The 25,295-nt window shown below is 57.8% G+C and overlaps 1 protein-coding gene across 3 annotated transcripts in view; it reads left to right on the forward strand.

Moving 5' to 3' along the window:
* PPFIA4 (PPFI scaffold protein A4) overlaps positions 1–25,295 on the forward strand; it is a 61,192-nt gene that overhangs the window by 23,498 nt on the left and 12,399 nt on the right. Inside the window, exons 2-18 of one of the 3 annotated variants that reach the window (XM_054648636.2) lie at positions 2,192–3,084; positions 10,878–10,979; positions 11,087–11,251; positions 11,743–11,817; positions 13,377–13,472; positions 13,996–14,217; positions 14,681–14,827; positions 14,931–15,069; positions 16,330–16,409; positions 17,198–17,329; positions 18,941–19,003; positions 20,174–20,265; positions 23,024–23,165; positions 23,395–23,600; positions 24,025–24,265; positions 24,459–24,494; positions 25,083–25,216. In XM_054648636.2, coding sequence (XP_054504611.1) covers positions 2,848–3,084; positions 10,878–10,979; positions 11,087–11,251; positions 11,743–11,817; positions 13,377–13,472; positions 13,996–14,217; positions 14,681–14,827; positions 14,931–15,069; positions 16,330–16,409; positions 17,198–17,329; positions 18,941–19,003; positions 20,174–20,265; positions 23,024–23,165; positions 23,395–23,600; positions 24,025–24,265; positions 24,459–24,494; positions 25,083–25,216 — 2,309 coding nt within the window. In that variant the 5' untranslated portion in view covers positions 2,192–2,847. The remainder of the gene's footprint in view (positions 1–2,191; positions 3,085–10,877; positions 10,980–11,086; positions 11,252–11,742; positions 11,818–13,376; positions 13,473–13,995; positions 14,218–14,680; positions 14,828–14,930; positions 15,070–16,329; positions 16,410–17,197; positions 17,330–18,940; positions 19,004–20,173; positions 20,266–23,023; positions 23,166–23,394; positions 23,601–24,024; positions 24,266–24,458; positions 24,495–25,082; positions 25,217–25,295) is intronic. The other 2 variants (XM_077190699.1, XM_077190702.1) reach the window with 2 other exon arrangements.

The raw sequence follows: 25,295 nt of genomic DNA on the forward strand, positions 1-25,295 counted from the left end.
CAATACTGGATGACAAAACTCAATCGCCGCTCTGAAGAGACGACAAATTCAGAAAGTCTCTCCTGTGGATGCTTGCTCTGTTATCAATCCCTCCGGCACTGGGAAAGGCTGCTGCCCAGAGTAGGCCCCCATAGGCCACAAAGTATAAGCTCTCAGTGCTCCCCAGGTCCCAGTCCAGAGCAGGTTTGAACAGTTCCAAGAAAAGGGAAAGAAAAAAAGACAGTCCAGGGAAAACTCTGCCTCAGCCAGCTAAACCAACTGAAAAGCAAAGGAGGGCTCTGTTCTGCCCTGTCCGTGCTCAGACACCACAGTGGAGTTCTGAGTTCCAGCAGCCTGTGGAGGAGTGAATGCAGTCCCTGATAACAAACTCCGTGCTTCTTCTTCTCCCCACCTTGGCTCTCAGAACCAGTCTTGAAGGCACAGAATAGAATATCCAGCATTAACAGAACACATGATTGGGGATACAAGCATCATAACCTCACCCTAGGACAGATGGGATATCCTCAGTGCAGTTATCCCATGAATCCACAGTTACCCCAAATCCCAACAGCCAGGGCATGAACAACCCTCAAAGCTTCAGGACAGTGTCACATGTCCACAACAGGTTTTATCCCACTTGAGGATCCAACCTGTGAAGGGAGGGGAGGACACCACCTGTGGGACAGCCCTGTCCTCTGTCCCCTGAAGCTGGCTCAGCATCACACAGGAGGCACAGTGAGGGGCTGCTGCTTTTGCAAGAGCCTCTCTATTTTTAGAGAATTTTTTGTGTCAAACTTCCTCTCAGCTGATGAGCCAATGTCATCCAAAGAGCAGAGTTCTGATTCCCCTGCCCTGGCAGTGTCTGGTGTGACAAAGGCGCCTCCTCACAAGTGTCACCTTTCATCAGGGCAGGTCCCTGCTGTGCCACTGAGCTGTTGGGCACAAGAGCTTTCATCCCAGCCCAAAGCACCAGAACAGGCTGCTCTGGCCCAGGCCTGTGTGCAGGTCCTTTTTATCCATGTGTGTGGGGGAGAGTTTGAAGGGGAAGTGACACAGAATCCCAGCTGGTTTGGGCTGGAAGGGACCTTAAAGCTTATCCAATCCCACCCCTGCCATGGGCAGGGACACCTTCCACTTTCCCAGGTTGCTCCAAGCCCTGTCCAACCTGGCCTTGGACACTTCCAGGGATGGGGCAGCCACAGCTTCAGATGCATCCACAGACTCAGAATATTCAGACCTATCCTTGAGCATTTTATCTGCGAAGTTTAAAACTGGAGCGGGGCCTGCCCCAGAAGCAGCTCTAGACCAGCACTGCTCACCCTGGGCCTGCCGTGTTGTGTTTTGCTGCTCAGCTTGAGCCCTGCTCATGGTTTGTCCCCTGGCACAGATGGTGACCGGGGTGGGCAGGTCCTCACTGGGGTGGTAGTGTCACACTCACCCTTGCTGCTGGGGACCCTTACCCAGCTGCAGAGGGCTGAAGTTCCCCCACAGGACTGTGAATCCCCACCTGGCACCTTGTCTGGGATGGTTTAGGGAAGGTGGGGCTGTGGGCTCCAGCATCAGCCCTGGGCTGGGTTCTCAGGTCCAGCCATGCTTTAATCCAGCCTATATATTGCCCAAATGCCAGCTCTGCCTCTTCCCTCCAGCCTCTCATCCATGGTGCTTGTGCTTGGGCAGGAATTTGGGGATGCTGCTGCCTTCGTCCCATGGGAGAGGTTTGACCAAGGGAAGATGTGCTGGAGTTCAGTTGTCACTAAACGGCTGGGCCCAGCACATCTGTCTAGAGGAGGGGGGAACATAAATCCAATCATTCAAGTCATTTATTGCTGTGACTTCCTGCCAGGTTTGGGCTAAAGTCAGCTGGAGCCTGATTTTCTGCAAGCTCCCTGAGGCTGGGGAACAATGGGGCTACAGGGGCCCTGGGCAGCCAGGAGTTCCACAGAGGGCATGGGATCCTGGCCCAGGATATGTGAATGCCAAAGACAGGTGCAGGATTTTGGGTGCCAGGGTTGCTGTTTCCTGCAGCTTGGTACCATCCTGGATTTGGGGTAGTGGGTGCAGGAGGTACAACCTGGCACAGCCCATTCCTGTGGGTGCTGAGCCCACCTGGTGCAGCTCTCAAGGGTTTGATGGGGGGCAGAGGGGGCTGGACAGGTCTCTGGGCATTTTGGGGCCAGCAGGAGGGATCTGATCTCTGTCCCCTCTGCCACAGGTCACTGCTGGGTGTTTGAAGAACTGTGCTGCTCAACGGAGACGCGCTTCCACGTCAGCAGTGACACCTCATCCAGCTTCAGGGAAAACAGCTCATCCTCACCAGAGCCCCCCTCAGCATGGCCAGGCAGCCCAAACATTCCCTGGACCCTCCCTGTGCTGGCTTGGGCTCTCCATTGGGACAAATCATCAAGGATCATTTTGTCCCCCTCTGAACAGCCCGGACGCTGCAGCCCCTTGGAAAGGCATCAGGGAGGTGACACACGGGACCCAGCAGAGGTGACACACAGGACCCCAGAGAGGTGACACACACGGGACCCAGGAGAGGTGACACACGCGGGACCCAGCAGAGGTGACACACGGGACCCAGCAGAGGTGACACACACGGCACCCCAGAGAGGTGGCAGCAGGAGCTGGCAGTGACAAGCAGCAAGCAGGGCACTGGTGACTGTTGGTGCCCAGGACATCCCTGCACCCTGCTGGAGTGATGCCAGCTGCTGCTTAGCCCACAGGAGGAAGGGATGGGGAGTCCACCTCCTTGAACACCCCCCTGTCCCCTCCTGTGCTGGCTCCCCTGGCCCCCGGGAGCCCGCAGTGATGTGACTGTGCTGAGCACACCCCCAGCCCCGTCGGGAGCCTCCCCCAGCCAGCCCAGCCATGATGTGCGAGGTGATGCCCACCATCAGCGAGGGGGACCCGCTGGGCCCCCCCCAGGGCTCGGAGGCGGACGCTGACTTCGAGCAGCTGATGGTGAACATGCTGGACGAGAGGGACAAGCTGCTGGACACCCTGCGGGAGACGCGCGAGACGCTCGCGGTCACCCAGAGCCGCCTGCAGGAGACGCTCCGGGAGCGGGACCAGCTCCAGAGGCAGCTGAACTCGGCACTCCCGCAGGTGAGGACCTGCCCTGGCACGAGCCTGCCCTGAGGCACACGAGGGGCATTGGATGTGGGGTTTAGCTCATGGCCCTGGGGGGTTGGCTTGGTGTGACAGCGGTGATGCTGCCGCGGGTGTTGCACCTCATGTCAGCAGTAAATCCTGTGGGTTCTCTCAGGCCAAGCCATGACCAACTGGGACATCTCCCTTTCTCCTCTGTACCCTTGCTGGTCTTTGAGGAGGGGTAGGAATGCAATGCCCCTGTCCACATGGGAATGGATTTGGAGAAGGGGCAAAACCTCTCCAAGGACACCCCGGGGTGAGAGCAAGGCAGGTGCAGACCCTTCGCTTCCTATGGGGACAGTCAGTCTGCTGGGGGACAGCACCTGGGGAGCAGATAGCTCATTTTGGGCAGCAGATCTGGCTTTCTGCCTCCAGTCAACTTCTTGGGATGTCAGTAAGTGCTGAGCCCACCGTGGCACTTTAGATGGGGACATTAACCATTCATCAATCGCTCTCCTTCCCCACTGTGCAGAGCAGCCCCACTACTGCCCCTTCCCTCACCAGGAGGGCTCCTTTCCATCAGCCCCCTTTCCCAGTGGGGCAATGAGACTTCTGTGTCTCAATCTTGGTCCTGAGAGGGGACACTGGACGCAGAGCTGGTGCAGGGTGGGGACTGGGACATCTCAGGGAGCAGAGGACAGCGAGGCTGCCAGGGCCCGTGCTCAGTGGGCAGCCCAGGGCTTGGGGAGTCAGGGCTTGCCTTGGGGCTCTGCTGGTGCTCTGCTCCTGGTTCCTCCACCTGCAGGACCCTCTCCAGGTAGTCCAGAGGCCTGGTCTTGATTTCCACAAAGATATTCAGGCTAGAAGAGGTTGAGGTGGATGAATCCAGTGTCACAGGGCTGTGCAGATTGAGTCTGAGCTGCCCACCATCCCTGTGGGGTCTTTTGAAATAGCACAGTGTCCCAGGGCTCAGACTTGGGGTAACAGGGGTTTGGGGGGGCTGTTGCTTTGTTCCACTGTGGGTATGGTGTGGGAGGAGCCCAACAGCCAAGGGAAGCAGGAGGCTTCAAATGTTTGCATCTGTTCTACCTCTGCAGTGCTGAAACCTGAGATCCTCCTTGCCTGGGTGTTGGGGTTTGGAGCACCTTGGAGAGATGGGAAATGGGTCAAAAATAGTGGCATGACCTAGGACAGAGCTTGGGCTATTGGCTGGCCAGCTCTCTGCATCCCTGCCTTGTCTGGATGGAGGAAAGCAGCTTGGGAACAGCTGCTCCATACACAGAGCTCAGCTGGTCCTGGCTCTGCCCAAGAGTAAAACACCCAACAGTGCTTCCCAGGAGCTCCTGGGGTCCCTATGGATGAGTCTACCTTCCTGAAAGAGTTGCTGAGACATACCCAGGTGTTGGGTGCATCCAGTCTCACCACCACCTCCCTGTGCCGAGGGCTCGGTCCCTCTGCTCCCGGCTCTGGAGAGAGCAAGCCGGGTCACCCTGACGCTGTGCCCGCCCCAGCGCAGCATCCCGGATTAAGGGATGCGCGGATTTAGCCTCTGCTCCCGCTCCGGGGATGGGCCCTTGGAGCCTGGGGTGTGCTCGGAGCAATCTGGGTCAGCACTCAGGGCCACCGGCAGCGCTGTGCCCCCTGTGTGCCCGGCTGGGGCCGCCCTGGCCCCTCGGCCCCGGGATGTGACTGGGGCGGCTCCCATGGGGAATCCCCCGGAGCTCCTGCTGCCTCCCGGTCCCTGCGGGCAGGGGGCTCCGGTGCCCCCCGTGCTCTCCCCTGGACATGAGGGCTCGGCATGAACACGGGAAGCAAATCCAGAAGTGCTCACCTGCCCAATGGGATTAATGCCAGCATGTGCATGTACCAGGTAAGTGGGACCGGGACGCGCGGGTCTCTCCCCAGGGCACTGGGGAGCATCCCATAGGTCTGTCCCATCCTCTTCCTCCTTCTCTGTGAGCTCTTTTACCCAGGAGTGGTAAAAGTGTCTCAAACCCCATTGGGAATGGGATGCAAGCTGGATTTCTGGGAGAACCCCTTCTTTGAGGGCAGGATTGGGCACCGAGGCTCATCAGTAGTGTCCCCTGAGTGCAGCCAGGCTGGGGGATGCACTGCCTGCTGAGGCTGGGATGGGTGGCATCTGGGGATGTGGCACTCTGCAGCCTCTCAGGGCACAGTGGCAGCTGGATGCTGCTGTGTTCGCATGGGATCCAAAGGGACAGGCTGGGAATGTGCATCTGGTGCAGATCCAGGCATGGGGCAGGCAGGGGATGTTCCTGTCCAGGGCAAACCCCTTTGCAGGGATGCTCCAGGCATGCTCCTGCCTGTAGCTCCCGTTCCCCCTTGCCTGTGCTGCATGGCGGAACCATCCCCACTCCCAATCCATGGGGGCATCCCTCAGCCCCCAAAAGGCAGAACTCCAGGGCAATTTCCTGGGGAGACTAAGCTGCCTTAATGCTTCTTACATGATTTATTTATTCATGTGGCAGTGCTGAATGTGACTTAATCGGGCTGAAAGCTCCAGCTCCAGCCCCCCTGTTCTGCAGGGAATTTGTGGCCAAGGACTGAGCCCTGAGCAGGTTCTGGGTGCTCTCTCTCCCCCAAGGCCCTGGCTTTGCTCCCAGCTGCCTCCTGCCCAGCCCCCAGCTCAGTTTCTCCCGGGGGCAGGCGCCACAAGGGGATGTGACACTCAGGGCTCCCAGTGCATCCAGACGTGCTCCCAGTTCAGAGTCCTGTGTGGGATGGAGCTCCTCCCTGTCCTGCCATGGCTTGGGGGTTTGGCAGGAGTCCCTGTCCCCAGCTGTGTCAGGGGGAGAACACGCTCCAAGATTTCAGCAGGGCTGAGGGCTGTGGGCTTCCCATGGCAATGCAGACCTCCTGCAGTTCCTCCTTCCATGGAGCTCTGCTGCACCTTTGCTGCCTCTTGGGCTGCCTGTAGAGCTGAGATCTGGCCTTTTTGGGGTGAGCAGACCCCCTAAGACTGCCCAAAGTCCCGGGAGGTCCCCCAGGAGCCAGGGCAGATCCTGACATCAAACAATCACATATAATTTCAAAGTATATCTCGAGTTATCTTGCAAAGACCAGCAGGTAAATGGGAACCTCAGGAGCCCCAGGTGGGGGAAAACACCCACCGGGAAAGACCCTTAAAGCATCTCCAGATTTTGGGAAGGATGGAGGGATCTGGCAGCTGTGTTGGAGCTGGTTGTGCTCCTACAAGACTAGGATGCTGAGATGTTGGATTCCTGCTTGCCTGGCTGCACAATGCTCCTCCCTGAGCAATCCCAGGTGGAAATACACATCCTGCTGAAGGGAGGACCCTGATTCTCCATGGATGCTCTTGCAGAGGCCCGGTGTTGTATCCTGGAGGTCTGGGAGGTGCCAGTGTCCAGCGCTGGGGGTGGGTGATGGTCGAAGCCCTGGGTTTACCCAGCAGGATTTAATCTGTGTAATCCCATGCTACAACTGCTGGGGTCGTGTTTATCCCCTCATCTCTGATTTGGGGCTTTCTCTTCATTCTGCTCCACTCCTGGGAGAGAAGAAGTGGGGTGGTGGGGCTGCCACACGGGCAGACAATGGATGGGACTGTCCCTCTCGTGCCGAGTCAGCAGCGCTGGTTTCCCAGCGTGGGCATCCTTCCCAGCCATCCCCTGCCACTCCCTCAGGAGCAATCTCTCCAATTAGGGGCTTTAAAATGCCATTAATCCTACAGCTGGAGCTGGTTTGTCCCCAGGCTTGGGTGCCTTGGAGCAGCAGCAGTGCTCCTGCCACAAACAGGGAATTTTGCTGCCTGTGGTGTGATCCTGCTGCACCCCTGTCTGTGCTGCAGACGGCACTGGGAGAGACACGAGAGGGCCCTGGGCTGAGGACTTTGGCATTCCAGCTTTTCCATGCTACAGGCCTTGGAGCCTTCTCCCCCCAAGCTTCCTAAACCTCTCTGTGCTTTTCCAGCCATCTCCATGCTGCTGGTTCCCGGCCTGCCTCCAGCTCCTTTCTGTGCCTTCCCCCCTGACGCAGCCAAGGAGGAAAACCCCAAACCCCCAACATGGCAGGTTGGGGGTCTCTGACTAAAGATCCGAGTCCTAGTCCACAGCATCCCACTTCACAACACCTTGTGTGGTGCTCCAGGTCTCCCTCCCTGCTCTGAAAACAGCATCTCTATATCCTGCTCCATCCCTCCATTCTGCTCCTTCCCTCCTTCCTGCTCCATCCCTCCATTCTGCTCCTTCCCTCCATCCTGCTCCTTCCCTCCATCCTTCTCCCTCTCACCCCAGGACTTGGGGCCAAGCCCAGTCAGTCACTTGGTGGAGGTTTGGTTTTAATCCAAATTGGCCCCTTCCTGAACTGCTGGGCTTGCAGGGCTCCTGGGGACTCCCAGGCTGTGTTTGTCCACCCTTGGACTGGAGATCAGGCACCTCTCCTTCACTTTCTAATCTGTTTATAGGCATCCCTGCTTAGTCCCAGAGCCTATCAGAGCTGTGCAGGCACCTCTGCCTTGCTTGGGAGACTCCTGGCCATGGCCAGGGCAGAGGAAAATCATCTGGATCCTCTTTATCTCCAGTTTGCTGGGATGGAGGGCCATGGCACACCTGTGGATGGGGGTGGAGGCTGCACTCAGTGTGACACTGCAGCCGTGCGCTGGGACAGCCTGTCATGGTCCCCAGCTTGCCTGGTGCCCACCAGTGACCCAGAGCAAGGTGGCAACATCGGCATCTGGCACAGCTGGGGCTCTGGGAGGTGGCTGTAAGCGGGAGCTGCAATGGTTTATTCCTATTTTTTATTCCCAAGGCATCATACTCAGGCCCTGTGTACTTGGCTGACCTCACTGCTGGCCTGGCTCGCCGCAGGGCTGTTGCTATTTTTGATGTAAATGTTCATTTTTGCAGCTTTCCCTGAGGGGGGACAGTGACTGAGGGCTCTTTGATTTGCCATGGGGTGCTCCAGGCCTGGCACAGGATGTGGGACACAGAGCACAGGATGCAGGCAGCATTCCTGTCGGGATGAAGGGCTGGGAGAGGAGCAGCCCTGGGGGAGGGCTGGTGGCAGCTCTGTGCTGTGCCCACCCTGGCTGTGACCCGCTGACCGCCTGTGCACTGGGCTGGCCGCAGCAGGGGCTGCCTCTCTCTCCAGAGGATTTGCTCCCTTTTAATCCCCTCTTTCAGGATGAAATCCTGATTGCAGGAGCATCTGTACAGCCTGGCCACCACAGCAAGGGAATGCAGGGAGAGGAGACCGAGTGCTGGTGATCTCTGTCCCCAGCACTGGCCATCCCTGGGTGCTGGTGATCTCTGTCCCCAGCACTGGCCATCCCTCATCTTGCTGCCTCCAATGCCTTGTCCTACCCATCCTGCACTGCCCTGCTCTGTTCACTCCTGTGGGAAAGAGCATCCATGTCCACAGCCAGTGTCCCCTTCCAGCCAGACTTTGGATCCGCAGGGTGCTGGCCTGGTGCTGGAAAAGCACAGAGCTGATGCATCCCCCACGTTTTCAGCTCGGGCTGCTGGAAGCCATTCCCGGGGCCATCCCAGTGCCAGGATGCTTTTCCCAAGCTCCTGGAGCCCTGCCGCCTGTCTCTCGGCGTGCTGAGGGACTGGGGGAGTGACAGATCCCTGAACCTGTGGCGATGCGCAGGCACCTCTCTGGCACATCTCCCTGCTGCTTTCTGCTCGCCGGCATTCCCAGCCTGGCTCTAATCCGCAGGGATGCTCGGGAGCTGCTGGCAGCGCTTGCATAACGCACGGAACGCGCACGTGTGCCTGCAGCCGGGCCTGATTCCCTGAGCCGCCGGGATCGGGGTCGGGATCAGGATCGGGTTTGGGGTTGGGATCAGGATCGGGATCGGGGTTGGGATCTCATGGAGATTGGAATCGCACCAGTATCAGGATCAGGATCGCACTGGGATCGGGATCGGGATCGCACTGGGATCACACTGGGATCGGGATCACACTGGGGTCCCAGCGCCAGGCAGGGCACAGCTCCGGGAAGGGCTGGGCTGGCACAGCAGGATCCCACTGGAGCTGGGTCTGCCGAGGGTTCCCTGTGCTCTGGAGGCCCTGGGATGGTCCCAGAGCAAGGATGGGATGGGGCATGGCAGAGGTTAGTGACGAGGTTTGGGGTGTTGTGACAGATTTGGGGGAGAACTGGTGGGGAGAAGGGTGATCCCAGGGCTGGAGGGATCCCTGGGGAAGGGATGGGGCCAGGGGTGATCCCAGATTGGAGCAGTCCCTAAGAAGGGATGGGAAGAGAGAAAACTGCAGGGATGGAGTGGTCCCTGGGGAATGGATGGGGCAGGAAGGGGTCTGGGAAGGATCTGGGGACCTCAGGCCCTGGGGCAATGCCAGAGCAGGGATGTGGAGCAGGCATGTGGAGCAGGGTTGTGGGGTGGCAGCTGCCTGAGGCAGGTGACAGGCAGGAAAGCAGCTGTTTCTAGGATCAGTGATTCTTTCTCTTTCCCCTCACTGCAACCTGCTCAGGTCCTGTGCCACTGTGGGGGTCTCAACTGCACCAGTGGCACCAACATCCCCACCAATCCCAGGCTACAAACCCCAGCAGTGGGACAGGTTTGGGGAGGGGAGGGAGAGGGAAAACCTGGCTGGGGCAAGCAGATGTAAAAGCTCTGGATTTCTCAGAGCTTCAGCTGTCACAGGAGGTTTCACTTGGAGCTGAGCAGAGCATTTGGTTCAGCCTAAGCCTCAATGCTTTGCTTCGGTTTGAAGGGGTTTTATTTGGTAAACCTGAAAATTAAAGTGAAAAAGAATTTCATGCTGTAAAGCAGCTCTCAACCCCCTCTTGAAATTTGGTTTGTTAATGCTCCATCAAATCCTTCTTGGCTTCTTCTGAAATCCTTTGCCTTTTAAAATTCTTTCCAACACTGAACATGGTGTGAATTCATGGCACGTTCCTGCATTTGCATTTCTCACCCTAAGAAATCCCAGCTGCAAAACCTCACTTAGGCCTGGCACCATTGAAGAGACACTGGGAGCAATGGGAGGTGCTCCTGGGCTCACCCAGGTGCCTGGGTTTCATTTTTTATGGGAAAGGGAGCCCTCCTGCATCGAAGGGACTTCAAAGTGAATTTCCCTTCCCCTCCAACACAGCCACAAGTGTGATTGTGGCTTTCATCCTGTCTCGAGGGATGTGCTGGGTGTGCAGCATTCCTTTGGCATTGCTCTGGGCTTGGCTCTTCCTTGCTGGCTGTCACATCCCTGGAGGAAGCAGTGGCAGCAGCGAGAGCTGGTGGCACCTGGCTGTCTCCTGCTGTGCCCCATCCCTCTCAGCTGGGACTCGGGACCTGGGGGTGCCCCATAGGCAGCCCACTGGGGCTCCACGTGCTAGACTGAGGCAGCAACCTCTTTTTTGCAAGGAAGTTTTGGATGATTCCAGGTCCTGAGGCCATGGCAGAGGCTGGCTGAGGGCCAGGGGACTCATCCTGACCAGCTGTGGCTTTGTGGTGAGTTTTAGCCTGGTGGGATGCTCCGAGGTGGGATCTGCATCCAGGGGACAGTGGGAATGGGAATGTGCTGGTGGTCTTGACTGGGATGCTTTCAATGCCATCAACCACCTCTGCAGCTGTAGAACAGTTTCTTGTGCCATTGGACATCAAACCAAGTGGGATAAATCTTGAGCTGCTGTGTTCTCCTTGTCCAGAGCATGAGGGAAGCCAGGAATAAATCCCCTCCTGGCCTGGCTGTGCCTCTCCACTGGTTTCTCCACATTCCCTCAGTGCTACCCTGGTTGGGTTTGGATGGGAAATGCTGTGCTGGAGGTCCAGCAGGGCTGACTCCACCATGCTCTGTCCCTGCTCTCCGCAGGAGTTTGCGACGCTGACGCGGGAGCTCAGCGCCTGCCGGGAGCAGCTCCTGGAGAGGGAGGAGGAGATCTCAGAGCTGAAAGCCGAGCGCAACAACACCCGGGTAAGCCTGGAGACCCTGCTGGGAGGCCCTCAGCCCTGGGACTGTGGGAGCCCAGGGGCTGCTGGGCCCATCCTGGCAGTGACAGCCCCTCTGTCGTCCCCCTGCAGCTCCTGCTGGAGCACCTGGAGTGCCTGGTGTCACGGCATGAGCGCTCCCTCAGGATGACCGTGGTCAAGCGGCAGGCCCAGTCACCTTCTGGGGTGTCCAGTGAGGTCGAGGTGCTCAAGGCACTCAAGTCACTCTTTGAGCATCACAAGGCACTGGATGAAAAGGTGGGAAAGCTGCTGGGACCTCTCCTGCTCAGAGTTCCTTCTCCCACCCCTCCATTCCCTCTCTGCCACTTTGTGTTGTTAAGGTTTGGCTATCCCAAAGCTGCAGTGAGGAGCTGCTAGGGCTGCCCAGCATATCCTCTGGGTTTGAGGCTGTTGGGGACAGGGAACCCTCCCAGGTCACTCTTGGGGTGGTGGCATTTGACACCCTGGGTCAGTCTTCGTTGGTTCTCCTCATTGATTCACCTCAAGCATCTCCTTCCTCTGCTAGGAGACCTCTCCAGGCTGTTCTGGCCATAGATCTCCAAGAATTGACCCAGCCTGTTTTCTCCAACACAGTTAAACCCCCTGTGATGGCCTGGATGATCCTGAACCTGTGAATCCACCTGAGCCTGGCTGTCAGCCTAACAAACAAGCCTGGGAGCATGCCTAAATCCTGGATACCCTCATCCTGGATAAATAACAGACTTTCCCATTGTTTCACTCACCTGCAGGTGAGGGAACGCCTGCGAGCAGCCTTGGAGCGCGTGGCCACCTTGGAGGAGCAGCTTGTGGATGCCCATCGGCAGGTAAGGGGTACCTGGGCACCTGCTGGGCTGGGAATGCTCCCCATTACCTTGGGCAGTTCATGTGGTATTTGCATTTGGTCAGGTTCTTTGTAAGGCTTTTGTTCTAAAATTGCTGTTTACTTGAAGGTTTGTCTGTGTTTAAGGAAACCCTGTAAAGATTCTGAGAACTATTTGTCTCACAGGTGACATTTCCCTGTTGTTTGCTGTTTGGAATTCATGTCACTGACAAAAACAGTCTGAATCTGAATCATTCCAGGGGGCTGAGGGTGACGTGGGATTTGCCCTGATTTGGCAGAGACCCAAACCACGCTGTTACAAGCACCTCATCTTGCATCCCCCATCTTCTTCCCTGCTGGAGTCTGGGGTTGTCCTGTTCACTGTCCCCAACCTCCAGCCGTGGTCATCTCAGAATCCCAGACTCATTTGGGTGGGAAGGAACCTTAGAGCTCATCTCATTCCACCCCCTGCCATGGGCAGGTATGCCTTCCATTATCCCAGGTTACCCCAAGCTCTGTCCAACCTGGCCTTGGACACTTCCAGGGATAAAGTGTTCTTGAAGAGACATGAACTCTGTTTTCCTTCCTGGAGTTTGTGCCCAGCCACTAGTCCCAAAAGGAAGGAGCCATTCTACAGCCTCTGCTGGCCAAATTTTGCTTCTCTTTCCAGCTCCCAGGATAAGTCTCATGGTATTTCCCAGGCTCCCAGGCCCCTCTCCTTTCAGGGACCATTCCCCACCCTCCTCTATCAGAGCAGGACACAGGGCCAGTGTTTACCCCCTTCTCCTGCTGCACTGGGTTCAGAATCTGTCTGGCTGTAAACCAGTGAAATGAGCTGGGAGGGAGCCCTGGGCTCACCAGGAAAACCTCCCTCAGTACTGAGCCTTCCCAGCACTTCTGACTTCCTCTCTCTTAGAATCATGGAATCATTAAAGCTGGAAAAGTCTCCAACCTTTGACCAAACACCCCCATGCCCACTGAACAATATTGTGAAGTTTCACATCCACTTGTTTTTTGAACACTTCCAGTGATGGTGACTCCATCACTGCCCTGGGTAGTTGTGCCAGGGCCTGACCACCCTTTCAGGGAAAGGCTTTTTCCTGATGTCCAACCTGACCCTCCCCTGGCATAGCTTGAGGCCATTTCTTCTTGTCCTGTCCCTTTGTTCCCTGGGAGCAGAGCCTGACTGCCCCCCACCCTGGCTGCCCCCTCTGTCAGGGAGTTGTGCAGAGCCAGGAGGACCCCCTGAGCCTCCTTTTCTCCAGGCTGAGCCCCTCCAGCTCTCTCAACCACTCTTGGTGCTCCAGTCCCTTCCCCAGTTCTATTCCCTTCCCTAAACATGCTCCAGCCCCTCAATGTCCTTCCTGAACTGGGAGGCCCATAGCTGCCCCAGGATTCCAGTTGTGACCCCAGCTGTGCCAACTCAGGGCTGTTCCTCACCTGCTCCCTCTGGTCCCCCCAGCCACGAGCAGGACTCTGGCAGGGAGCTGGTGCAGCCCTGGCTGCAGCAGGACTGGCCTCAGCTCCTGCTGTCCCCGGTGCTGAGTCCCTGTTCCCATGCAGGTGGCAGCTCTGCAGCAAGGCTCTGCCCGGGAGCCTGCGGCGGGCGAGCGCGAGGAGAGGGAGCCCAAGGAACCAGCAGCCAAACTTCCATGGAAGGTGAGAGCCCAGCAAAGCCCTGCTCTGACCCTGCTCAGTGAGGCTGTCATTTCTCCCATCTCCTTGGTGCTGGCTCCAGGTTGCTGAAAACCGTTTTCCCTCTCCTCTGGGTCCAGTCCCGTGGGAAATGCCCTTCCTGGTGGATACAGGCCATTTCTGAGTGGGGTGCACTGAATTTGTGCTTGGGTGCTCCAGGGGGTTCTACTTCCCAGAGGTCACAGAATGGTTTGTATGGGAAGAGACCTTAAAGGCTATCTTGTTCCAACCCCCACCATGGGCAGGGACATCTTCCACCAGATGCTCTGGTAAGCCCTCAGCCACCCCTATTCCATCATTCCTGTAAGCAGCCCCATCCCTGGCTTGTGGAGGCTGTTGATGGAGGTCCCAGAGCCCCCTGTCTCCACTTCCACCCCTTCACTGAGTCCCTGCAGGGCCACATTCCCACTTTGAGTAGCTGCAGGCAATGCCACAGCCTGGGAGCTTTGGAGCATCCCAATATCCTCCTCCCTCTGGTGCCTTGCAGCGTCTCTCCAATGGCTCTGTCCACCCAGACGACGAGGCCGGGCGGGTGGTGGAGCTGCAGGAGCTCCTGGAGAAGCAGAATTTTGAAGTAGTCCAGGCCAAGGAACGAATCTCTGCCTTGGCTGCCAGTGTGGCCGAGCTGGAGGAGGATCTGGGCACTGCCAGGAAGGATCTGATCAAATCTGAGGAGATGAGCAGCAAGTACCAGAGAGACCTCCGAGAGGTGAGTCCCTGTCCCCTTGCACTGCCCAGCCTAGGGCAGAGACCTCACAGCTGCTTCCACTGGGCTGGGAGGGGATTGGAACTTCCCTGTCCCCTTGCTCTGCCCAGCCTAGGGCAGAGACCTCACAGCTGCTTCCACTGGGCTGGGAGGGGATTGGAACTCCTGTTGTGTGCAGGGTGTTCTCCAAAAGAGGCCACTGCCTTTGGGAAATTGTCCCCAAGTCCATCAGCAGGACTTCCCTGAGGTTACAGACAGGTTCTCAGGTGTGCAGCACACCTGGTGCAGTGACCTGTGTCCTCTCTAGAGGGTTTTCCTGTGATTGTTTGACTCTCCCTTTATCACTGTCCCATTCTGCTGTCCCTCATCCCCGTGTCAAGGGGACTCAGGGTGTCCCAGGCTTGAAGGACCTAGATGGCCTTGCGCTGTCACAGAGCAGGATGTGACAGCCCCATCACTTCCCCAGGCCCTGGCACAGAAGGAGGACATGGAGGAGAGGATCACCACGCTGGAGAAACGGTACCTGGCAGCCCAGCGAGAGGCCACCTCCATCCATGACCTCAACGACAAATTGGAGAATGAGTTGGCCAATAAGGAGTCCCTGCACCGCCAGGTACTGACCCTGGGCCCTGAGTGTCCCCTTGCCCGGGGGCTGGGGCAGGAGGGGTGCTGGGGGTTGGCCATGCCGGGGTGGCAGACACCCTGCTGTCCCACAGTGCGAGGAGAAGGCGCGGCACCTGCAGGAGCTGCTGGAGCTGGCCGAGCAGAAGCTGCAGCAGACAATGAGAAAGGCAGAGACGCTGCCCGAGGTGGAAGCCGAGCTGGCCCAGCGCATTGCTGCGCTCACCAAGGCAAGTGGCAGGGCTGGGGCCGGGCTGGAGGGGCTGGACTGGAGCTGCAGGGGAAGGCAGAGACAGGAGGGAAAGGGAGGAAAGGGATCTGAGAGGGAGGGCAGGGGTCAGAGAGGAAGGGCAGGGATTGGAGAGGGAGGACAGGGATCTGAGAGGGAGGACAGGGATCGGAGAGGGAGGGCAGGGATCTGAGAGGGAGGACAGGGGTCAGAGAGGGAGGGCAGGGATCAGAGAGGGAGGACAGGGATCTGAGAGGGAGGACAGGGGTTGGAGAGGGAGGGCAGGGATCAGAGAGGGAGGACAGGGGTTGGAGAGGGAGGGCAGGGATCAGAGAGGGAGGACAGGGGTCGGAGAGGGAGGACAGGGGTCGGAGAGGGAGGACAGGGATCAGAGAGGGAGGGCAGGGATCTGAGAGGGAGGACAGGGATCTGAGAGGGAGGACAGGGGTCGGAGAGGGAGGACAGGGGTCAGAGAGGGAGGACAGGGGTCGGAGAGGGAGGACAGGGGTCAGAGAGGGAGGACAGGGGTCGGAGAGGGAGGACAGGGGTCAGAGAGGGAGGACAGGGGTCAGAGAGGGAGGACAGGGATCGGAGAGGGAGGACAGGGGTCAGAGAGGGAGGACAGGGGTCAGAGAGGGAGGACAGGGATCGGAGAGGGAGGACAGGGGTCAGAGAGGGAGGGCAGCGCTGGGACCGGGGGATGAGCTGGGTCTGGCCGCCCCCTGCAGCAATGGAGCCCCTGGCAGCCCAAGGCATCCCACTCTGCTTCCCAGCTGTGGCCTCTCTGTCCCCTGCTGTCCCCCCCTTGCAGGGACAAGGCACTGCCTTTAAAGGACACCTCAATTTATCCTGCACGTGAGGGGTTTGCTCCCTTCCCTCAGCCCCTTTCTCCAAGGCAGGGATGGCCCTGTCAGTGTGGATGCCCTTTGGCTTGGGTGAGACCACTCTAAGATGAGGAGAAAGAGGAAGCACCAAGCTGGATTGTGGCGGGTGCAGGCCTGCAGGGAGGAATGGATGGGGCCATCCCTGCCCTTCCTGGGTTCTGGAATGGTGTTTAGGTCCTCACAGAGCACCTCCAGTTCCTGTCACTGTGCCAGCAGGGCTGGTTTGGGCTCACAGGGAGCCCTGGCAGGGATGCAGGCAGTGGGAGAGAGCCCTGCATCCCAGGAAGGACTCACATGCAGAGATGGACACCAGAATGCAGCAGGGCCCTCATGGCTTTGGGGAGCATCATCCGAGAAGGCTGCTCTGCTTTTCCCAGGCAGAAGAGAGGCACGGGAGCATCGAGGAGCACCTCAGGCAGCTGGAGACTCAGCTGGAGGAAAAGAACCAGGAGCTGGCCAGGGTAAGTCCTGATCCTTGCCTGGGTGCCTGGGCACACCTGGATTGCAGTTTGGGAGCAGCTTGGGAGAACAGCCTGGTTAATCCTTTCCCATCTGGGATCACTTAAACTTGAGCCACACAGGAGCTCATGGCACTCTCTGCTGTGATTTCCCATCTCCCAGGCATCCAAGACTTGCTGTTAATATTCCACACCCACTCCTCTCTCAGCATCACTCCCTGGGGAAAGCTGGAACCCCAAAGGGTGGAAGGAGAGGCTTCAGCAGCTCTTCCCCTGAGCCTGGATCAGCAGAATGAAAAGGGCAGGGAAGCTGAGCTGCTGTGCCCTGGGCTGCACAGTCCATTCTTCAGCTTCTGCGCTCCTCAGCTGGGACTGGGCTGTCCATGCAGGAGGCTGTGATGCCCATTTCTCAGGTCACCTGGGTGACATTACAGATGTGGCCCTGGGGAAGCCCCCAGATGTTTTGCCTTAAGACAGATATTTGAAAATCCAGAGTTTCCATATCCATTGGGGTCTGGAAGGTGCCCCCAGTGTGGGTATTCCTGGCAGACACACAGGAGAAGCTTTCTTGAGGGGCAGGCAGGCATGGTCTCCTTAAATCCTTTTCTCTCCTGTTCATCTCTGGCTGGGAGGTGGCACCGAGTAGCAGGGCCAGCACAGAGGGTCCAACCAGGATTTGTCCCCAGATGCTGGGCCTGGTGGGCCAGCTCTGACACTGCAGCAGGCACAGGAAGGCAGGAGGGCACTGAGCCCCTGTGGATGTGACACAGGTGTCACTGTGTCTGTCCCAGGCACGGCAGAGGGAGAAGATGAACGAGGAGCACAACAAGCGGCTCTCGGACACCGTGGATCGGCTGCTGAGCGAGAGCAACGAGCGGCTGCAGCTGCACCTCAAGGAGAGGATGGCAGCCTTGGAGGAAAAGGTACTGCCTGGGGCAGGGCTCCTCGGGGGATTGAGGGGTCTGCAGTCCCTCTGTGCCTCATCCAGCCACGGCCCAGGGCTGGAAGTGCCTGTGCAGGGCTGGAGAAATGGTAACATGCAAGACATGGCTGTGCTGGGGCTGGTGGAGCGCAGGGAAATGCTCTGGTCACCTCACTCAGGGAGACCCCCTCCCCACCACCTCCCAGCTCCCACAGCAGCAGGATTTGTCCTGCTCCTTTCCCTCACCTCCCTGTCTCTGCTAGTGCAGCCCTGATGCCACCTGTGCCCAGCTGTCAGAGCAAATCCCAACTGCATTTTGCAGGAAAAATTGCAGTGTTCATCCTGTCCCAGTGCCCATCCCTCCACGTGCTGCCTTAAAACTTTCCTGCCCCCAGGTGCAGACTGATTTCCCTTCTCCAAGCCAGGGCAGTGTCCATGAACATCTCCCACCTGACTGCCGGGGAACTGGGTTTCCTGGGAGGAGCTGGCTGGAGCTGTGGCTGCCTCAGTGTGAATGGAATTAACTGGGAGCAGCTGGCTCCAAGCAAGCATCCAGCCAGAGTGCCAGTGAGAGGTCAGGCCTTGGTGATTCAGCTCTCTCAGGGTTCCTGCCTTCAGCAAGTTGGAGCACACAGGTGATCCCCCAGCTGATGCCCCCCGGGCTGGCTCTGTTCCCCCACCCCATTGCTCTGCTCCTCCTGTCCTCAACCAAATGTGGCTATGCCAGCATGTCCAGTTATTCAGCAGATTTCTCTGGATAAAGAGCAGGACCCACCCTGCAGGGATGAGTACAAATCCCACCCGTGCAAGCAACAGGGACCAGAGTGGTGACACGTTTTGAAGGGCATTGCCTGCTCCCCAGTCTGGTGCCAGCACTTGCCCACCCTGAGAGTTCATCCAGGAATTCCATGCACAAAAATGATCCTGTTTGGCTGCCAGCACTTACCAAAAATGAGCACTGGTTCAGGCAGTTATAAACTCTCCCGGGGAGATTTAGACAGATATTAGGAAAAAAAAAAATCAAGGAAATAATTATAGCACTGGAATAGACTGCCCAGGACAGTGGTGGAGTCACCATCCCTGTTCCAAAAACATGGATGTGACACTTGGGGTCATGGTTTAGCTATGAACACAGCAGTGCTGAGGGGAATGGTTGGGCTCAATCTTAAAGGGCTTTTCCAATCTTAACAATCCCATGATTCTGTGACTCTATAAGCACATCTCCTTTCCCCCCTGCCTACTCCCTAGCTTAGATGTAAGGGACATTTTTTCCTTTGATCTAGCTGCTTGAGGAGTGGTTCTTCTCTCAGACATATTTCCTAATCTTCAAGCCCTGTCCACCAAGTCCCTCATCACCCTCCATGGCCATGCTCAGTCCCAGAGTGGGGCAGGAGTTGAGCTGTGGCCACCCTGCTTGAGAGGCAGGAGCTTTGCAGAGGAGAGCTGTGCACAGGCAGGTGAGGAATAGCCCAGGGAGCCTTTTCCAGGTGTTCACTACACAGGAATTCTACACTGGCCATTCTGGGGAGGCCACATGGCCATTTCCTAAATGGTCTCTCTTTTTCTTTCCTGTTTTTGTTTCCTTTTATTTTATTTTTGGTTTTTCTTAAAGAATACATTGTTACAAGAGCTGGAAAATACCCAAAAGCAGATAGAGGAACACCAGCATGACAAGGTAAATGTGGCTGCAGGGACCTGACCCAGTGATGGCATTGCCTCACTCCCAACCCCCAGTTAGGGGCAATTGCTTCTCCTAAAATGCCCCAGTTTGTGGGGAGCAGAGCACCCAGCAGCAGGAGGCCACACACTCACCCACGCAGTGGCTGGATGGAAGCTGCCACCCCCTCCCCAGAGAGCCCCGGGTCAGTTCCCTGCCATCCGTGTTCCTGTCACACTCATCCATCCCTGAGCCCACTGGTGCAGTGCTGAGGCCAGGCTGGCTTCACCCATGCCTGGAGGGGGGCTCAGGCAGCCCCAACCCCTGGCCCCTGAGGCTTCCCCAGACTGGGGGTGCTCTGCCCCGTGCCCAGCTTGCAGGGACCCCGCAGTGTTCACACCCTGCTCTCAGATGAGGCATTTCAGTAGCATCTGCATGAACCCCCAGTGGCCTTGCTAGAGAGCTGGAGGGACGTGGCTTTTTGGAGCAATGGGAGCTTTTGGGATGTGCTGCATGTCTCATGCATGGTTTGGGAATCAGGGGGCTACTTTTCCCCTTGCCTGCAGGGAGCATGTGTGCTTATTCCTTGTGCTTCCCAGCCGTGGCTGCTCAGGTCTGGGCAGGGCAGAGCTCGGGGACTCATGTGACACTGCTGGCACTTTGCCCACCCTGGCTCAGCCTGTTTGTCCCCCAGACTGGATCCTGCTGTGCCTGGGAGATCCCTTCTCCCCTCCCTCCCTGTCCATCTGCAGCCTCCCCCTGGCATCTCCCAGCACTGGGTGCAGGCACAGCTTCCCCATGGGGATGGGACTGGGAGCAGGAGGGACAGGGCCAGCAGCAAGTTTGGCTGGGGGGTCCCTCACTGCCAGTCCCTTGCCAAGGGAGCACACACACATGCAGTCTGGAGAAGAGCCAGAGCATCCAAGTGGGACCTGTTTTCCTTCATCTCCCGAAGCAGCATTCCTTGAGCACCTGTGCCTGTCTGTCCTGATCCTCCCTCTGCAGCACCCTCATTCCCCCTGCCTGCATGAGCTGTTTCTCTGCTGATGTGCCCAAGATGCTTTAAACCTGGGGTAGGGATCTGTAAAGGGAATGTAAGCATGGCAATAGCCAAGGATGTGGATTGCCCCAAACCTGGCAGCTCTCCAGAGCAAACCCAAGCCCTGCCTGTCTCATCCCCCCAAACAGCGGCGTTTGTCTGACGAGATCGACAAGCTGAGGCTGGAGGTGGATCAGCTCAAGACCAGGAGTGGGACATTTGTGGAGAGTGTGCACACTAGGTAAGTGCCAGGGCAAACCCCTGCACCCCTGGCTTTGGGGGCAGTTGGCTTTGGGGGCCCCAAAGTGGTGCTGGCACTGGGTGTTTCTGGTGCCCCCAAGCTCCAGTGCTGGGCTGCAGGGTCCTCACGGCAGGGTCAGCTCCAGCTGTGCTGTCCCACCATGGATCTGTCCTAGGGTGGGACATGGACTCTTGAGAATAGCCCAGCCCAACTGAATGGCCCCAAATTTGCTCTTGTTTTTCTGCACAAGTGGCTTAGGACTTATTTTGCTCTGAAAGCTGGATATTCACTAGAGGACGTTTCCCCTGTGGAGTACAGGGGATGGGCTGGGGCAGAAGGAGGAGTTGCTTTGGAGCTGTTGCAGGCAAAGGAGAATGAGGCCCCTCTTTCTCCAATGCTATGGTCCTCCCACACCCTTTCATTTAAAGTCAGCTGGGATATGGGGACATCCCAGCCCAGGGCACCAGGAGCAGAGGTGAGTCCATCAGGTCTCAGCCTCCAGCACTGACCAGGATACCCAGAGCTGCTCCAGGAAAATGGAGGTGGTAAAGGAGGGTGACAGCACAACAGCCCCACCTGGGATGCCACACCCTGCCCTGAGCACTTCCAGCGTGGGTTCAAGGCAGCAAGGAGTCAGTGGGAGCAACCAGTGAAGAAAATTTCCCTCTTGGCAAGGCTGGAAAAGATGGGGAGGAGCTGATGTAACCAGCCATGGGTCTGTCAGCAGAAAGGAGAGAAGGCCTGGAGACCCTGTGTCTGTCATGGAGAGAAAAAATGGGGAGGGTGAGGAAGAGCCTGTGAGGATGAAGGAGAGCTGGGTGCTGGAGCAGAGTCTGGAGCATGTGTGGGACCTCCTTGCATGGGTCTGTAAGAGCAGGATGGGCAATTTGGTGATTTTTTTATATTTCTCAGGTGAAAAATCAGCAGAAATCGTGAGTTGCAGAATGATCCCCCAGCTGAAATGTCAGCTTTTGTCTAAGGTGTTTTTATCTGGTTTTAGCTGGGCAGCAGCTTGTCAGCAGCTCTGAAATCCCTGGAACTTGGCTTGTGCCTTTGTCTGACACACCAGGCTCCAGCCATGCTGCTCATGGTGCTGATTTTGTCTTCAGGCCTGTATCTGCCTGACCTCCAGGCCTGACCTGATTCTGTATCCAGGCCTGCAAACCAGGCCCACCATGATGGAGAACCACCATCTGCCTGGGGCTGCTGCTTTTGTCATCTTAAATTCACCATAAATTAAACAAACCTCGAGTCTCCAGTGGCACTGTATGTGGGGAGTAATCACCCTGTGCCCAGGAATGTGCCTGGCTCAGCTCCATGGTTGGGTCTTCAGGGCCAAGAGGAGCAACTGGGCAAAGTGAAGACACGGAATGAGCACCACAAGTGGCTCCAAGTGCCCTCCTGTCAAGCTGCTGCCTTGCTCTGCCTGGTATGGGACTCACCAGGGCCTGGTCCCAGGCACCAGCCCTGGCAAGGAGGAGGAGGAGGGTGAAGAAGTCCCAGCTGGTTCTTGCTGGAAGGTCCCAACAATGCTCATGTCCTCACACCTGGAAGATGTTTCAGGTGGAATTTTATTCACTGCAATCACGGAATCATTGAGGTTGGAAGAGTCCTCCAAGGTCATCAAGTCCAACCTTCACCCAAATACTAGCATTTCCACTAAATCACACCACAAAGTGCCTCATCTACCATTTTTTGAACACTTCCAGGGGTGGGAATTCCACCACTGCCCTCCCTGGGCAGCCTGTGCTGGGGCCTGACCAGCCTTTCCATTAAGAAATTTTTCCCGATATCCAACCGGAACCTTCCCTTGAGGCCATTTCCCCTCATCCTGTCACTCACTGCCTGGGAGAAGAGACTGACCCTCATCAGGGTGTTTTCTCATGAAAATGTTGGAATAAACATGAAAAGGACAAGAGCTCCCTGGCTGGCTCCTGCTGGGTACATGGAGATGGAGAAGACACAAGCGTGTTGGGACATTCCAGCTGCTCTGGAGAGGGAGGGGCAGGAGGGCCCTGTTCAGCCCTGGCTCCACAGCAGCCCCCAGTGCAGGGGCTTTGGGGCAGAACTGGCTGGATGCCCTGATGGGTGCACAGAGAAGGGGGAGGGAGCAGCAGGGGAGGGCCCAGGGCTGAACTTCTGGCAGTCTGGGAAAGTTGGGAGTCTCCAGAAGTCAGAGATCATCAGAGGCTGCAGATTCCTCAGAAGAGGCAGCTCCAATCTCTGCTCTCTGTGAGCAGGGACAGGACCCAGGGAGCAGCTGGAGCTGTGTCAGGGCAGGGTCAGGCTGGGTATCAGGGAAGGTTCTTCCCCCAGAGGGTGCTGGCACTGCCCAGGCTCCCCAGGGAATGGCCACAGCCCCGAGGCTGCCAGGGCTCCAGGAGTGTTTGGGCAGCGCTGCCAGGGATGCACAGGGTGGGATTGTTGGGGTGTCTGTGCAGGGACAGGAGCTGGACTTGATTGTTGTAGGTCCCTTCCTGCTCAGGATATTGTGTGATTCAATGATTCTGTGAGAGATTCTGTGAGTGCATTTCCAGGTCCCCTGTGGGGGAATGGGGCACCTTTTTCCAGAGCCTGGTTTTGCATCCTTTCATGCCAAGCAGGCAAACATCACTGGCATGGGCATCCTGCAGTGTTCTCCTCCTCCTCCTCCTGCTCCTCCTCCTCTTCCCAAGAAGCCTGGGCTGCAAGGGGAGCAGCCTGAGGGTGAGGGTGTCCTGCACAGAGCAATGTCCCCCACTGGACTCTTTCTTCCCAGGTCCCACATGGGCAGTGCCACTGACCTGCGCTTCCCGCTGGGAGCTGTGGTCCACGGCCCGGCCGAGCCCTTCGGAGCAGCTCCGGGGCTGCCCCGGGCACAGAAGGGACGATTCAGTGCCCGGAGAGAGGAGCCAGCCAAGGTAAAGCCTGTGCACCCCAGAGTGAGGGTCTGCTCCTGCCCTGCATCCTGGGATTAGGGTCACATCTGGAGACTTGGGGCAGTTTCCTTCTCCTGGTGCTTTGATGGGGGAACATCGGAAGGGTTTCCCGTTCAGGTCACATTGAGATAGAACTCCTGCATGGAGATCACCAGTCTGGCTTTTGGAGACATGGGAATGCTGTGTAGGACTGTGGCCCTTGTTCCCCCAGGACTGGGACCAGGCCCAGGCAGGTGGGGTCCTGGCCGCGGGGCCTCACGCCTTCGACAGCGACCCCGACATCTCTGATGTGGACGAGGATGACCGTGAGACGCTGTTCAGCTCCATGGATGTGCTCTCTCCTGGTGGGCACTCAGACGCCCAGACATTGGCCATGATGCTTCAGGAGCAGCTGGATGCCATCAATGAAGAGATCAGGTATGACCATGGCCAAAACCCACCACTGCCTTGTGCAGAAATGGCTCCAGGGGGACAACAAATAGTCAGGAGGCTCTGCTGGCCTAAAACTGGGGCCTTGATGTGTCTTCAGCCAGGGAAGTAGCTCCAAGACATCCAGCCACAGGGATTGGTCCTTCCTGCCAAGTCTCCCTGTCTCTCAGCTGCACCAGTGCTGGCTCAGAGTGTCATTATTTCAAACAATCGTATTTCATATCCTCCATGGATATTAAAAGGAATCAGGGTGTGTCTCAGCTCTGGTTTTTATGGATCCTGATGGATCTTGTTGCCATTCTGGGAGACTGGGGCTTGAGGCACAGTACCAAGGTGCATTTCCCCAGGATAGAGGTCCTGTGTCCCTGGGGAGGTGGGGAGCCAGGAGCCCTGAGCGCTGCTGCTCCCTCAGGATGATCCAGGAGGAGAAGGAGTCCACGGAGCTCCGTGCAGAGGAGCTGGAGACGCGGGTCACGAGCGGCAGCATGGAGGGCCTGAACCTCACCCAGCTGTGCAAGAGGGCCTCCATCCCCACCTCGCTGACAGCCCTGTCTCTGGCCAGCTCGTCCCCCCCGCTCAGCGGCCGCTCCACACCCAAGCTGAGCTCCCGCAGCGCGGCGCAGGACCTGGACCGCATGGGGATCATGACGTTGGTGAGGAGCTGGGAGGGGCCGTGAGGTGGGAGTGATGCCCGGTGTCCACATGGGCCTGGGGGGGGGTGTGGGACAATGGGGTGCCCGTGTTTCTGTCTCCAGGCTGGCAGCCTGGCCCCGGGACTGCTCTGGGGGGGTGCTCCATTAACTGCCCCCCTTTCTGTGTCTCTCTCGCTTTCCCCCTTGCAATCAGCCCAGCGACTTGAGGAAGCACCGGAGGAAACTGCTAGTGAGTGGCTCCCATCCCGTTGGTTTTTGTCCAAGCCCTTTTTCCAGCCTGCTCCTGGCTTTGTCCACACCAGGTCAGGGTGCAGCAGGCGCGGGATGGAGCTGGGGACCCCAGGGATTCAGCAGGAGGATCATGGGGATCCCGAAAGGTGCTTGGACATGTTCCCACTGGCAGCCTGGGGGGTCTGGCAGGACATGGGGAGGTTCAGAAAGCCACTGGGTCCTCAAATGTTGTGTCCCCTCTGGCAACAGGGTGTCCTTGGGACATTCCCATCTGTGCTCCTCAGAGCCCTCTGATGAGGGCCAGCAGCTTCTGTCCCCACACCCTGACCTGGACCATGGGGCTGCATCCTCTCACCCCCCATTCCCAGGATCTCAGCCATTCTGCCACATCCTCCCCATCCGCTTGGGCATCTGGAACCATTGCCAGAGCTCTCATTCAGGCCATTCCTGGAGCGTGGCAAAGCCCCAGCAGGGCTCTGGTGGCTCTTTTGGCCATGCCTCCATGGAGCAAGAGAGAGGCAGGCAGCAGGGCAAGGATGGAGCTGGGGTCTGGCCTCCCACCCTCATAGCCTCTCCACTTGTTCAGTCACCTGCAGCTCGGGATGAGAGCCGGGAGGACAAAACCACCATCAAGTGTGAGACATCCCCGCCCTCCTCACCCAGGACACTGCGGCTGGAGAAGCTGGGCCACCCTGCTCTGAGTCAGGAGGATGGCAGGAGGTATGTGGAGACCCTTGGCATCTCTGTTGGTTTGAGGATACACCTGGGGCATACGTGGGAGGGGTGGGCTGAGGTTTGC

The sequence above is a fragment of the Agelaius phoeniceus genome, chromosome 25 (assembly GCF_051311805.1).
Source record: "Agelaius phoeniceus isolate bAgePho1 chromosome 25, bAgePho1.hap1, whole genome shotgun sequence".
Taxonomy (NCBI): Eukaryota; Metazoa; Chordata; class Aves; order Passeriformes; family Icteridae; genus Agelaius; species Agelaius phoeniceus.